The following is a 15,200-nucleotide window of genomic DNA, read 5'->3' as shown; positions in this document are numbered from 1 at the left end:
GTTCCCATTTCCAGATCAAACTGATAGGCGTAGGTGATTCGGGATGCTCAGAAAATCCAGCTACCGTAACACCAGTCTCTCCCTGGAGCCCTCAGCCATCACCCACACTCCCTTTTGTCCGTCTTGGAGAAGTAGCTCCCTGCTCTGGTTCCTGTGGCTGCATCACAGACCTGCCCAGACTTTGGGGTACATTTCACCATGCCCGTGGGTTCTCTAAGTCAGAAACTGTAAAAAGGCACGTGACGTGGCAGAGCTGTCGCCGCTGCTTGCCGCCGCACACGCCTCCGGCCTTGGCCGGGAAGATTCACCCTAGAGCTGACTTGAAGGCGAGGAGCTGGGGTCCCTCAAAGCGTGGGACCTCAGCAGGGCATTTACATACTTCTCCGTGCGCTGCTTGGGCTCCCTCACAACATGGTGGCGGCGTCCCAAGAGTGAGCCTTCCAACGGACCAAGCCTGGAAAGTCACATGCCATCACTTCTGCTACGGCCACAACCCACACATTTTCTGCTGGGTCCCCAGACAGCCGCCTTGAAGCCACTGCTAGCATGAAGAGCAAACCACTCTCATTTTCTTCCCCCTTCCAACAGCTCTCGTGCCCAGAGGATTCTGGGACTTGTTCAGGGTAAACCAAGTCAGAAGCCCGAGTATCCCCAGATGCCTCCTGCTTGTCCAGCCGTCACCCTCACAAGCTAGCACATCCCTCCCGCCTCATGGTCAGTGTCACGTCTCAGGGGGACACGGGGACCCTCTGTACCAACAGCCAGGAGGTTAATTACTGGCTCCACAATGTTCAGTCACGTAAGCCTTTCCCCTCAAAACAGAAGAAAACAAAAAGCCCAAACCAAAAACCCCTGGTAGACCCAGCTGGCCAGCCCTGGGTATAAGAGTCAGCTGAAGCTCAGACTTCTACAACAAAGTTAAGTGGGAAGAGAAAATCTCTGAGGACGTGGTCACACAAAACCCTAAAGACGGGGGGGGGGGGGGCAGCGCTGTGGCGTAGCAGGTAAAGCCACCATCTGCAGTGCCCGGCATCCCATATAGGTGCTGTTCAAGTCCTGGCTGCTCCACTTCCGATCCAGCTCTCTGCTATGGCCTGGGAAAGCAATGGAAGATGGCCCCAGGACTTCAGGACCCACATGGGAGACCCAGAGGAAGCTCCAGGCTCCTGGCTTTGGATCAGCCCAGCTCCAGCTATTGCAGCCATTTGGGGCGTGAACCAGCAGATGGAAGACTTCTCTCTCTTTCTCTGTCTCTGTCTTTCAAATAAATAAATAAATCTTTAAAAAAATAAAAAGAAAACCCTAAAGATGGCTTTTGTACATAGCACCCTGGAATCCCAAACTGGAAGGAAGTTGACACCCACAGCGAGCCCTGTTTTGAGACCTGGCTGGCAAGAATCCAAGCTTTAGAGAGAGCGTGGGGAGGAGGTGGGAGGCCGAGAGAGAGAGAGAGAGAGAGAGAGATCTTCCATCCAGCAGTTTACTCCCCAAGTGGCCGCAACAGTGAGGTCTGGACCAGGCTGAAGCCAAGAACCCCACCCTGGCCTCCCACGTGGGTGGCAGGAGCCCAAGCAGTTGGGCCACCCTCCACTGCCTTCCCAGGCATATCAGCAGGGAGCTGGACCAGAGGCACAGCAGCCGAGACAGGAACAGGCAGTCTGATATGGAATGCCAGCCTCAAAGGTAGCGGCTTAACCCATTGCACTACAATGCCCCGAAATGACACATTTTAAAAATGCAGGAATGACTTTCTTCCTATCAAAGATGATGCTTTCATTAAAGGAACTTCCTTCAAAGGTTCCAGTGTTGGTTTACAGATTGGCAGCAAAATGTGAAACCAAGGATGGAGCTCACAGCCAATCAAAGGCGAATCCCAAATCGAGACAAACTCCTGCAGGTGACCATGCAGCACTCTGCAAATGGGATCTGCGTTCCTCCCAGGCACCTGTACGTGAGGACAGACCGGGAGTCCGCTCAGTGGGCTGGGTCTCTGAACACATGTGCAGATGGCATGCTTACCGGCCCTGGAGGAGATGAGGCGCCTGGAGACCACAGTGGCAGGTGGCAGAAGAAAACAGCCGGCCAGGGCGGGGCCGTGTCTGCAGGCCCCGAGAGCCCAGAGGTTTTCTCTCCAGAGAAGAGTTTGAGGGAGATGAGTCTGACAGGAGCACCCGAGGGCAGGAGGAGACAGGACAGCAGCCAGGGCACTGTCACAGCCAGGACACTCAAGGCAGGCCCGAGGCGCCAAGGGTCTGTCTCCAAGAGAAAGCCAATTCTACAAGAAAATGGGATTTACAATGATACGGCCTCGGATTCTCCTGCCAGTCTTCCCATGGCCGGAACAGGGGTTCTGAAGAACCATCTTTTCTTGGGTACATCTTCAATCTCTCTGCGGCATCTAGAGATCCGTGTTTTTAGGATAGAGTGGTTAAATCCAAGACTGCGGCATAACCTAACATTGATAGGGACTGATACATTTTTAAAATAAACCCATGGGTCCTTAAACCTGCAAGACCAGGGCCATGGAGGCCCGGCACCCCCAGAGCCACCCAGCTCCACCCCGACCCGGCTGTGAATCCGGGCCCTGCCTCCCCCAAGCAGAGGAACCCTTCTGGGTCCCAGCTGCCTCAGAAGTGAGCGCCAAACCCCGGTTCCGCCTTGGGAAACGCTAAACGCCATCCAGGGGCGCGGGCAGCAAGCATGGGTTGGCCACAGGGTGGGGGCCCGCGGTACTGGGGGCCCCGGGGTCCCCGCCTCACCACTGAATTCTCCATGGGAGGGGAGTGGGGGGCGTTTTCGGGCTGCTAGGGAGTTCCCGGCACCTGCTGCGCCCGGGGGCGGCGGGGCGGCTACCCTCCCGGTTTTCCAGCTGAGGAAGCGAGCTGGGGAAACTGAGTCCGCGAAGGAGGCGGCCGTTCGCGGCGCGCTCCTTCGCCTGCCCGGCGAGGTCTGCCGCGCTCGGGAGGGCGCGCGGCTCCTTTTGTCTGCAGCGTCCCCGCCGCCGCCACCGCCTCCCCGCGCCCGCGTGCACCGCGGCCCCCACCTCTCCCCTCCCCTCCCCTCCCCTTCCCCCCCCTTCCCCCGCCCGCCGGGAGCGGCGGGGCTGCGGCGCCGCAGCTGACACGGATCGGCTGCTGCTGCCGGGCGGAGGCTGCGCGCCGCACACCCAGGCGCGCGGCGATGGCCACGGCCATGGCGCTGGCGGCGGCGCGGGGCGGGCTGCGGCGGCGGCGGCGGCGCGCGGCGCGGGGCTCGGGCTGACTGCGGGGCCGGCGCGGATGGCGGGCGGCGCGGGCTGGGCGGGCGCCCCCGCGGCTCTGCTGCGCTCCGTGCGCCGCCTGCGCCAGGTGTTCGAGGTGTGCGGCCGCGACCCCGACGGCTTCCTGCGCGTGGAGCGCGTCGCGGCGCTCGGCCTGCGCTTCGGCCAGGGAGAAGAGGTAAGGTGGTGGTGGCGGCGGCGGCCCGGCCGGGCCTCGGCACCCTCCCGTGCCCCCTCCCGCGGCCGCTCCCCGGGCCCCAGGCCGTGGCTTTCTTCGCGGGACAAATCCCTCCCGTGCCGACCCTTCCCTCCGCGGCAGCTGAACACCTGGAGCCCGCGGTGCCCCTGCGTAGTCGGACCCCGGCTTCCACCCTTAGCCCCGTGACGGGAGCGCCACGCGTCACGCCCAGGTGGCTGCCTGCCCGCCTCTCCTCCCCGGCAGTGCGGGTGCGCGCGAGTGGACTGCAGACCCACTTGGTGTTTGGGGGGAAAGCAGCTGTCAGAAGCTGGCTTCAGGTCGCCACCCCATGCTGCGGAGACCACACGCCGGGTCTGTGCGCCCCCGCTGGGCCTGGCCCAGGTGGAGAGGGGCCCAGCGGGGGCGCGCCGCAGCCTTGGCCCCTTGGATGCACCCACCCTGCTTAGAACATCCTGCTTGCGGCCAGGCTGGACTCTGAGCCCAGTGCCCGGTCACCTCCCTTTGGAGCTCTGATGGGCAGGCCTGGCTGGCAGCTGGCTGTGGTGGCTGCCGAAGGCCTGCCAGAGCCAAACTTAGCGATGGTAGTGAGCGGAGTGGTTTTTTGTGCTGAGGCCCATCTGGGGGAAGGCGGCACCGGTGCCTCTTGTTAGCAGGGCTGGACTCAGAAAGCCGGTACTACGGGTGGGTGGACAAAAGCCCAATAACCGCGTGCCCTCTTCCTGCCATCAGCGCTGGGACTGGTGACTGTGCCTTAGGGAAGGACAGGGAGGGCACTGCGCGTTCTGATATGGGCGCAGTTCTCTTCTGGGGACACAAGTCCTGAGCAGCTTCCATGGCTGCCTAAGACCTAGAGCCCTGCACAGAAAGCTTTGGGCCTTAGACCTCAGGTGGGCGCTGGCCGAGATCTTGTTCCCAGGACAGATGGGTCAGGACTGTGTGTGTGTGTGTGTGTGTGTGTGTGTGTATGTATATATGTGTGTGTGTATATATATATACACATACAGATATATATATAAAGTTTGTTTATTTTCATCTACGCCAAAGGCAGAGCAACAGAGAGAGACAGAGAGAGATCTTCCATCTACTGGTTTGTTCCCCAAATGCTTGCAACAGCCAGGACCCGGCCAGGACAAAGCCAGGATCCCAGATCTCCACATGGGTGTCCAGGGTCCAGGCACTTGGGCTGTCACCTGCCACCTCTCAGGTGCATCAGCAAGGAGCTGGAAGCTGAGAGGCTGGGGCCCAGAAGAGCACTCCAGGCTGGGCTGCAGGTGTCCCGAGTGGCGGCTTAGCCCCCTGTGCCACAGTGTCCGCAGCAGGCCTGGCATCTTAGAACAGGAGAAAAGCCAGGTGATGGCCTGGTCGGCCCGTGCCTCTCTGTCACCTGGCAGGTGGGAGGTGGGAGATCACCATCTGTCCATGAGTGCCTAGGAGGCCCTGGGAGCAGTAAGTCAGAGTGGGGCAGGTGTCACTCAAGAAGCCTCAGCTTCCCCTTAGGGTCCGCCCTCCCCTCTGCGGGGCCTTGCTAGGGGCTTTTGCTCTCCCACCGAGATCCTTGAGCTCCCTCAAGGATCAGCCAAGCCCCTCTGCTTGGCTAGTGCCTAGCATCTGGGGCCGGTGAGCAGCCCCTTCCTCTGGGGGCATCAGCTGCAGGCAGGGGGCAGAAGCTGCCCAGCTCAGGCTGAATCCTGCCATCCCAGAACCCCAGAGCCTCAGCCAGTGCCCCCTCAAGCCTCACCTTCTTATCCCAGGCCAGACCCTCGCACACTACCTGCACGTCACATCATCACCGCTCTTCTGTGCAGGGACTCACGTGGGTCTCCGCGCTACGTGGCAGCCTTTAAATACTTAAAGCAGTGCTCCTGCCCCTTCACGCCTCCCCACCCACTCACGCCTGTTTTCCTTTCTGCAGGCTATTTCTGTGCCGCCCTGGAGCTGCCCTCAGCTATTTGCCTGGCCCCATTTCAGTGCCAGCGACATGAAGGCGTTGAGCCAGGAGACCCCCGCCCCGCCCCCCGACCTTTCCAGCCTCGGCATGTGACGCATGCGCACAGGTGGCTCCGAGCGGGGCCGCCTGTGCAGTAGTGCACCGTGCTGTGCACTCACAGGAGGGTTCTGGCCCCTGAGACCCCCAGGGCCTGCTTCAGAGGCCTCTGGCAAGGCAGGGAGGCTGCGCAGGGGGACGGCCAGGGATTTCTTGCCTTTTAAGTCTAATCGTCCATTTTTACGGAAGCAGTTGATACGTACTACGGGGAACTAGAGATGTGGACAAGAAAAATCACAGTAGTACACTCCCCTCTCCCAAGCAGCCCTGTGGTGACACTTCGGGCGGATCCTTCCGGGGCTGTTTCTAAGCTTAGATGTAGATTTCCTGCATAAAATGAGATCATGCTGTGCATACTGTTTTGTAACCTAATTTCTGTTCCAGGAAATGATCATTATTTTTCTGCTTCAGTAAATTTTCATCTCATTTCATATGCAGACCTTTTTCAGATTTCCCCGTCTGACCTCAAAATGTCCACTTGTGCTGTCATGTTCAAGCCATGCTCCTCTCTGGGAAAGTGCCGTGCGTCCGGTTGTTTGGCCCCTCGGCCTCGCTCACGCTAATGCAATTTGGGTTTTTGTTTGTTTGTTTTTAGTTTTTTATATCTTGACTGTTGAGATCAGGCTGTGTTTGTGTCAATAGTTTCTTGACTCTGAGCCTGGCATTCCCTGACTCATTCCTATTAAATTCCACCTTGTTCATTTCATTTTACTGTATCAGCCCAGAGAGTGAATTTAGCAGCCTGCCTCTGTCACTGTCAGATACAGAGCTGCGGTAGCTGGAGAGGCAGTATTAGATGCCACAGACTCCCCAAGGCTGGTTGAGAAGGCAGGGCAGGACCACGGACAGGGCCCTGGGGCGCTCCTTGGGGCAGGTCTGCTGGGACATATTTGACATCTCTACCCACTGCACACCAGATTCATGGATGCGTCACACAACAGGGGTGTCGCTTCCCCCACGGCGGGGCTCTCTTCCAGAATGCTCCGTACTCTGTCCGTTCCTGTTGCATTTGCTTAAAAAGCAGGGCATGAGTTCCTCAACCCACCAGTGCTTCAGGGTGGGCCATTATCATTTATTAGACATGGGCTTGGTGTCCACATTTTAGCAGCTATTGCCAGAACACCAGGGACACTAGGATCGCGTGCTCTGCAAATCCAGCGTATGCTAGGTTGTAGAGCAAGCAGTAAATACCTGTAAGGCCGTGGTTGTAGATATATGCCTGACTGAATCAATTAATAATTAAAGGATGAGGAAGTAATAGGAAAATCTCCCATAGAGGAGAAATCCAACTAATTTGAGTAGACAGTTTTCCCAGCAAGGAGAGGAAGGTTCACGCCCCAGCCCCACAGCATAAGATGTGCAAAGACACGGGACGGACAGGGGTGGAAGAGCGACTTGACAGTGGGGAAAGGCGGTGTGGCCTGGGGAGGAGGTCACGGGCAGCGTCGGCAGCGATGACTCACGCTGAGAGTGTGTGCCCTTGACAGGGCGTGGACATGAACCTCACCCGGGCTCTCCCCCCAAACCCATAATCCTGGTCTGGTCTTAAGAGAAATGTCCAGACAGAGCCCAGCTGAGGGCATCCTACAAAATGCTTGACCAGTCCCCCGCAGGGTTGTCGAGCCCATCCCAAAGGAGAGAAGCCTGAGGACCCCTCACGGCCCAGGGGAGCCCAAGGAGATTGACAGCTCACCGTCCTGTGGTGTCCCGGGTAGGATCCGGAATGAGGAGTGATGCCAGGGAGGAACCAGGAAGACCTGAGTGGGCAGTGTTACATATGCTGGGGCTTCAAGAAGGTTCGTGGAAAACTGGAATTAAAAGACACATTTCTTTTGTTGCAGAAAACCTTGAACTCAGTGCCATTTTTCCGTAATATACATTTTTTTTTCATGAACTTTGTGAAGACCCCTCATGTGCGTGGGTTTCAAACAGCAGAATAAATCTACCATGTGATTCCACTTTCTTAACTTTGTGAATGTGCCCTCATGTATCTTAGGTTGGCCTCTGAGATTCCCCTAATTTATTGAGTCAGAGAGAGAGAGAGAGAGAGAGAGAATGGAATTTGATGGGGATATTTATTTTAAGGAATGCAGAGATGGGGGACCCCATTGTCTCACCCTGAAAAGTCTGGAAACAGAACTGTGACAGGAACATAATGTCACAGCTCAATATCCTTTGTGGTTTTTTTCTTGCTATCCTCTCTAGGCCTTTGTTTACTCTTCCATAAAATGGGGGTGATAGTAGTCCCCACCCCCAGGGTTGCTGGGGGCTGTTTTTGTGCCCGTCTGCACACAAAGTACAAGGTCAGAACTGCTGCGGCTGCCCTCTATTTTCTAAGCACTTGCTTAGAAATTGCTGAAATGTGGGCACCAACCCCCATGTCTAATAAGTGCTAATGACCCACTTGTATTTGAGAGGCTGTCTGGGCTGGGGATTTACTGGAAATCCAAGACAAGACGTGGGGCCGTTCTCTGCTGCTGTCAGCCCGCTGGCCTTGTCCAGCCCCTCCTGCGCCTGTACAGAGAATGGGAGACCTTTGCTGCCCGCCAGGGGGGCCTTGGACCCCGCCTCCCTGCCTGGTGTTCCTCTCCCTTTTCCAGCCTGGAGACCATCCTTCTTGCCAGAAGAACGGGAACAAAAGTGGTTGAGTGGGTGCCTGCCACCCGCTGACACAGCACCCTCTCCCGTGGGCCCGAGCTTCCTGCTCCGAGTGGCGCTCAGCTCCCACTGCCCAAGGGGGTCGCTGAATGTTTGGGGGGGATGACTCAGCCCCAGCCAACTGGAGAGCAGTCTGCCATTTCTCCCTTCTTTGCAGCTGCTCCTGGATATGGCTGGAAGCCCCTGGGCCTATGGGCCTCCTGTTCATGTGGAGAGAGAGGCGATGATGATCCCAACTGGGCCCCTCAGGCCCCATGGCCTCTCTGGGCTAATGAGTGACAGGAGGGAAATGCCAGAGCCACTTGGCTTAAGCCTAGGTGTTTGAAATGACAAAGGGGTGGCTGCCGCGGTGGCCTGAGACTGGCCAGGAGCCAGCCCTGGGGCTGGGGTCAGTTCCTTAGAACTAGAGCTGGGTTCCACTCAGTGGAAAGGGGTGTGGATGCTGGGGGAGAAACACCTGTGTCCCCCACGTCTGTGGCCAGAGAAGTGGCTGGCAGGAACGGCAGGGTCCAGACCGATCATTCCCTGAGGGCAGTGGGAGACCTAGGCCGCCCTGAGCAAATGTGTGTTTGAGAGTGCGGCCTGGGTGGGGTGTGGGGACCTCGGGAGACTGTGATGATACAGGCATGGCTTGGACAGTGGCACGGGGTACAGAACTTACAGGGACCCGGAAGGCCTGCACAGCCCCCACGAGCCACCCCCAAATGGTAGCGTTTATGCTGCTCTCGTGAGAACAGCCCCCCATGTGCCCCACCCTCATGGGGCCCCAGTGTCAAAGCTGACGGAACAGAAGGAAGGGCCTGGTCCCGGCAGGAAAGGGGCAGTGGGATGACGGGGTGGGCCCAGAGAGATCTGCACTGCCTGGGGGCGGGGGTGGGCGTGAGGCACCTGCGGCAGATCAGGAGAGCCCGCTGGGATGAGCCTGCCTTCTCAGGCTCTGCTGGCAAAACCTCACTGAGTGCCAGTTGCTCCCGACACTGGGGTTCCTGTGAAGAAGGCAGGCCGTGGTTGGGAGCACTTGGCAGGGGCCCACCCAGTCCCTACCTCCCTGGGGGAGGTCTGAACAGAGGTTGTGGGGGAAAAACAATGCCCTCCCCCAACAGAAAGCTGTGCCTTGGGGGTCTTGGTGGGCTCTTGGGGTGTTTGTCCTGTGGAGTAGGACCCCCCCCCAGGCAGGTGCTAAGGGCCCCGGTCACCAGCTCCAGCCACTGCACTGGTAGAGTGACTTTCAGACTTGGTCTGGGCTCGGAGACTCAGGAACCTTCCCCAGTGCTGGAAAGAGAATCAAAGAGCCCACCAGGACAGAGGCAGGAGAGAGGCTGGGCCAGGTGACTCCGTGCCTCCCAGGGTATGGGCAGGGAGGGGGCAACTCAGGGACCTGGGGGTCCAGGCCATGGAGGCCAGGCTGCAGCCCCTGAGCAGGTCAATACTGGGCAACCCTGCCTTGGAGAGAAGTGCAGATTTGGGGCTAGACTCTGGAACACGGCTCTCCCATGAGGCAGCCCGCTGTGTGTCACTTGATGCAGGCAGGAGCACTGACCCCGGCTCTGTACGTGGAGTCGTAGCAGGAGGGAGTTCTGCCTCAGGCCTGCCTGCGATGTGTGCTGGGGTCATCCTCACCTTAACCAGGGCAGGTGCAGGAGGGAGCCCCACAGGTGACTGTGACTTCACGGCCGCGCTGAGCAGGTCCGGCGGGAGGGAGGGGAGCAGTGCGGGTCCCGTCCTCCCCGTCCCAGGTCACTGAACGATGCCCTGAAATCTTTACATTTGGGCCATCCTCTACTGCTTTCCCAGGCCAGGTAGAGAGCTGGATCAGAAGAGGAGCAGCCAGCACTGGAACAGGTGCCCATGTGGGATGCCGGCACTGCAGGCAACGGCTTTACCCACTATGCCACAGTGTCGGTGCCTAAATAAATCTTTTTTTTTTTTTTTTTTTTTTTTAATTTTAAGGGGCCGGCACTGGCACAGCAAGTTAACGCCCTGGCCCGAAGTGCTGACATCGCATATGGGCACCAGTTCAGGACCTGGCTGCTCCACTTCCGATCAGGCTCTCTGCTATGGCCTGGGGAAGCAGAAGATGGCCCAAGTCCTTGGGCCCCTGCACCCATGTGGGAGACCCGGAGGAAGCTCCTGGCTCCTGGCTTCGGATAGGCTCAGCTCCGGCCATTGTGGTCAATTGGGGAGTGAACCTGCGGAGGGAAGACCTCTCTTTCTCTCTCTGCCTCTCCTCTCTCTGTGTAACTCTGACTTTCAAATAAATAAATAAATGTTTTTTAAAAATTATTTTAAGTATTTAAAAGGCAGAGAGACAGACAAGAAGAGAGCTGCCATCTGTTGGTTCACTCCCAAATGCCTGCAGCAGCTAGGGCTAGTCCAGGCTGAAGCCACAAGCCAGGCGCCATGAAGAACCACGCATGGGTTTGGGGTCCGCATCCCTGCTGGGCTCGTATGGAGCGTCTTCTGGGATGCAGCCCTGTCTCACCCTTCTTTTCCTGGGGTGCCGCTGCCCGTCTGCAGCCTCTCGGTCGGAGAGCCGACCCTCGCCTCCTCCCTGTGCAGATGACCGGCTGGCACCAGTACGAATTCCTGGGATGTGCATCTGACCTGACTGCTGGCCCACTCCAGCAGTGCTTGGAGCCACCACCCTCCCCTGTTAAACCTGGGGCTCTTCCTCCCCTGCTTGCTGCCTCCCCAGCCCCAGCCCACGCAGAGTTTCTCTTAACACGTTTTTTCCCATGCACGCTCTGAAGAGCCCTTGTGTGTGTGTGTCCTAGCACACTGCCCGTGAGCATCCTTTCTGCAGGCCACCTGCTGTGTGACCCATGCAGCTGTGCTGGCTGCCCTGAGCCCAGGAGTGCACCGCTGCCTCCTTTCCCTCTTCCTGGTGCTTTCTGGGCACAGGACTCCCTTGCGCAATGGCCAGGGTTTCTCCTGGAGCCACGGGTGAGTTGCCATGGACAGCAAGAACGGGGAAAGCCAAGGATGCCTGGCATGGAGCTTGCTGCCTGCCTTTGACTCCATCCTCCAGCAGGCAGGGGATGTCGAGGGGAAGTGATGCTCTCCAGGGTCCCACAGTACGAGGAGGAGCTGGGATTCGAACCCTGGTCTGTCTGGCTCTAGAGCTGCCTGCACTTGCTGATTCCAGGGACGGGGCAAGAAGAGCTCATCTGAGTTTCCGATATCCCACGTCAGGAAAACCGCACGTCAGAGGCTTCATCTGGCTCTCTGGGCCTGAGTGGTCTGGGCTGGGGGACACGGGCTGGTGCAGAAGTCAGTCTGTGATCTGCAGCACGGGCAGGCCCTGTCCAGAGGCCCTTGATGGTGCTGCAGGCTGGGCCTTCCCCACACCGTGCCCCGGAAGAAGGCGGCTAAGGAAGGCAGCAGGTGGCAGCAGGTGCTGTGGCGGTAGGGCAGGGCCAGGTGCCAGGGGACTGTACCTGACTCCTAAGGCTGCACGGCTTCCCGGCAAACAGTGACGAGACGGCCCCCGGGCGCGTGTTACCTGCAGGTGCCTGTGTCACAGGCCCGGGAAGGGGCTGGCGTTGGGTGGACTGATTCTTCTGTGTCAGAACAGCTGCTCGGCCAGAACCTGGGTCACCTCTCCCCCTCCCCCCTTCCCGGGCCGGTACCACAGGTTTTTCCGGCCCCAGCTGGCCTCATCCCTCTCTTGTCCCGGGGCCCCTGCCCCACGTTCTGCCAGGTCTCACGTTCTCGCCCCAGGCCAGCGGCTGGGAGCCAGGGCCCTGGTATCAGGCCTGCCTGGTTTGAGACCTGTCTCTGAGGTTTACTCGCAGTGTGACGAGGAGCTGCCAGACTTGTGTCTGTAAGATGGGGATAATATTAGCAGCATGCGTTAAACCCGTCACCCCATGCTGATGCGTCATAAGCATTGGTGGGTGTCAGCGGTCACCATGGACTCTAGAGCTCTGAGTGGGCCGTCCGGTGCCACCCTTGTAGAGAATCTTCCGAGCACCTGCTCAGTGGCATGTCTGGGGCTGGGGGACATGCAGAGGAAGAGGACAGGGTTCTTGCCCCGAGGGAGCCCCCTGCCCGGGGAGAGGCCGACTGAGACAAAGCTCATCTCTGAACATTTCCTTTCTACTGACAGGTAATTATTGTGTGTACTTACCGGGTGCAGTGGGAGGCTTCAGTTCCTGCACCTGTTGTGGAGGAAGCAACTGGGCTCATTTCCATAGCTGTCACCTCTCCTGTAGCTTGTCATTTGTTTTTGGTGAGAACATGCAGAATGCACCCTTCTATACCTTTTGAGTGAGACTCTCCTGGCTGTGGGCTGGGTCTCAGAGCGTAGCCCTCCTGTCTGGCTCTCCTGGACTGCCTGGTGGCCGCTGGGAGCCACTGCTCCACCCTTGGAGAGAACACTTGGTAGCGGGCGCCTGTCGTCTGGGTGTGGGTGGGCCTGGAGCTGGGAGACCCGGGCCTGGGGGCAGGAAAACCTTTCCACAGGGAGTGCTGGAGCTGAGTGTGGGGAGTGGGCTGGCTGGGGCCCGGCTGGCAGGTGGAGGCCAGGTGAGCGAGTGGAGGGCTGACCAGCAGGGGGAGGCCAGGTAGGGAGTGCTGGAGCTGAGTGTGGGGCAGTGGGCTGACTGGGGCCCGGCTGGCAGGAGGGAGGCCAGGTGGGTGAGTGGAGGGCTGACCAGCAGGGGGAGGGCAGGGCTGAGGCCAAATGCGGAAGCAGCAGGGCAGGGGGAGGGGGTTTGGGGGCTCTGTGTGTTTTCAGGCATCTGGGACAGGCAAGAGGTGGGATGCCCTGCTGAGGCCCGGGGCAAAGAAAGAGGACCCTGGGGGTAGAAAGATGGAGGAACTTTGAGTCTCCCTGGGAGGGGCCTGAGCCCAAGGCGAGGGTGGCAGCGGGCAGGAGGGCAGGCCCTGCTCTCAGGAGCCCTTGGGGGTGGGGAAGGAACTGCTCTTTATTTTAAAAACAAAGACATTTCCTTGATATGTGTTGGAGATTTAGAAACTACAGCAACTTTGTAGGAAAAGAGATAACGGGCACCAACCTGGACGTCCAACCTCAAAATCCATGCCCTGGGTGTGTGGACGTGCTCGGTGGCCGTGAGCCGTGTGGGCCGCTCTCCCACCTCATAGCCTCACCCACGTTCCAGGCGCAGGAGGAGTCCTCCTACCAGCCGCTCCTCGTGTGTGAGCAGTGTTTTGTTCTGCCGGGCACGGCTCCCTGAAACCGGCCCACCTGCCACTCCCTGTCACCCAGAAGCTTTCTCTGCAGGCCCAGTGGGCAGGTGGGTTCCAGGACGGCGGTCGTCCCCAGTTGATGCCCTGCAGAGGAAGCAGGGCTGGGGGTGTCTGGAGCCCAGGTTACCACTGAGGGCTGAGGGAGGACTCCTGCAGACCCTCCCCCAGCACCCCTGACTCCCTGCGCCCTGCTCCCAGCCAGAGTACTGGCTCCAGGTGTGGGTGTCTCACAACCACCTGCAGCCACACCTGGACACCGTGGGTGGGAATCCAGGGCCTGTGTGCTCACAGGCCTGGCCAGAGGACCGGGCCGCCTTTTCTGAGGGTCTCTGCAGGCTTATGCCCACCTCCGCCCGGGCTGTGTCTTCTGCTTCCCTCACCTGCCTCGCGGTACAGCCCGCCCAAGATGGGAGGCTGCCTGTTGCCCCGCCTCCCTGTGAGCACAGTGCTGTTGGCATTTGCTTCTGCTGGGGAAACACGTGTGTCATGGTATGCCAGATTTGTTTACATTTTCATTTTTAATTGCCAGTGAGAATTTTCTTCCATTTAATTTTGGTATTTCTGTAAAAATGTAGCTGTATCTTTTGAGCGCGTATCAAGGGGAATTTCTGTGCTGATCTTTCTATTTTTAAATTGGTTTCATTCAAAATCAGGACTGTTGTGATTTTGACTTGCTCTGTTGCTTTCCTTTCCTGAGTATTTCTCTTGATTGTATCATAGCTTTCTTGTTTCTAATTGTAGTTATTTCTACAGTAGGAAGATGCTTACTTCCCACCTCTAGCAAGGATGGGATTTTTTTTTTTTTTTTGCCATCTCCAACTTTAAACAATCTTGGCTTTTTAAAAAATTTTTAGGATTTTATTTTTATTTATTTAAAATGCAAAGTATGTATATGTGTGTGTGTGAGAGAGAGATTTACATCAGCTGGTTCACTCCCAAAAATGGCTGCAACAGTGAGGGTTGAACTAGGCTGAAGCCAGGAGCCCAGAATTCCATCCGGGTCTCCCACGAGGGCAGCAGGGCCCCAAGCACTTGGGCCTTGTTCTGTTTCCTCCTAGGCCCATTAGCTGGATTGGAAGTGGAGGAGAAAGGGCTCGACTGGCACTCTGATATGGGACGCTGGCGTTGCAAGCAGCAGCTAAACCCACCGCACCACTGCACTGGCCCCAAAACATTTAACTTCCAGCCATTAGGATTTATTATGAGGTTCATTCGGCATTCAGTTCTGTTAACATTTTGAATCTATTTCCAGACAAGAACCAAATGTCATTAATTGGGTGGGTTTTTCCCCCTAACTATTTAGAAAAGGTTCAAGGAGAAAAGTTGAGAGAAGAGTGGGGTGCACAGACTCCCTTCATCTACGTTTACCCGCTGCCAGCGTCGTACACGGTTGCTCTTTCACTCTGTCTTGTCTGTCTGTCTCGGTGTCTATTTTTTGCTGTCTTGTTTTGCTGAGCCATTTAAGGAAGTGGGAGAGCACTGTGATGTCTCTCCCTCAGATGTGTTAGAGCACAGGTAGCCCTCCACATCCATGCCCCTGCCTCCGCGAACTCAGCTGGCCACAGAGCAAACATATTCAGAAAAATAATTGGCATCCGAACTGAACATGAGCAGACTTTTCTTGTTCCCTACACAACACAGCATAGCAAATGTTTAGGCAGCATTTACGCCACATTAGGGACTATAAATGCTCTAGAGGTGGCATGAAGTACATGAGCTGTGTGTGGGTCAGCTGCGAATTCTACACCATTTTATATAAGGGACTGGAGCGTCCTTGGGGGTCCTGGAACCAACCCCCGCAGGTACTGAACCATCTAAGGACAATGACA

General features: G+C 57.6%; 1 protein-coding gene across 1 annotated transcript in view; it reads left to right on the top strand.

Moving 5' to 3' along the window:
• Positions 1-3,241: 3,241 nt before the first annotated feature.
• RAB11FIP4 (RAB11 family interacting protein 4) overlaps positions 3,242-15,200 on the top strand; it is a 115,445-nt gene continuing 103,486 nt past the window's right edge. Inside the window, exon 1 of the mRNA XM_008271054.4 lies at positions 3,242-3,437. Within this exon, the coding sequence (XP_008269276.2) occupies positions 3,279-3,437 (159 nt within the window). The 5' untranslated portion in view covers positions 3,242-3,278. The remainder of the gene's footprint in view (positions 3,438-15,200) is intronic.

This window comes from Oryctolagus cuniculus, chromosome 17, assembly GCF_964237555.1.
Source record: "Oryctolagus cuniculus chromosome 17, mOryCun1.1, whole genome shotgun sequence".
In the NCBI taxonomy this organism is placed as follows: Eukaryota; Metazoa; Chordata; class Mammalia; order Lagomorpha; family Leporidae; genus Oryctolagus; species Oryctolagus cuniculus.
The sequence above is the reverse complement of the archived record's forward strand: the minus strand, read 5'-3'. Positions and strand labels throughout refer to the sequence as shown.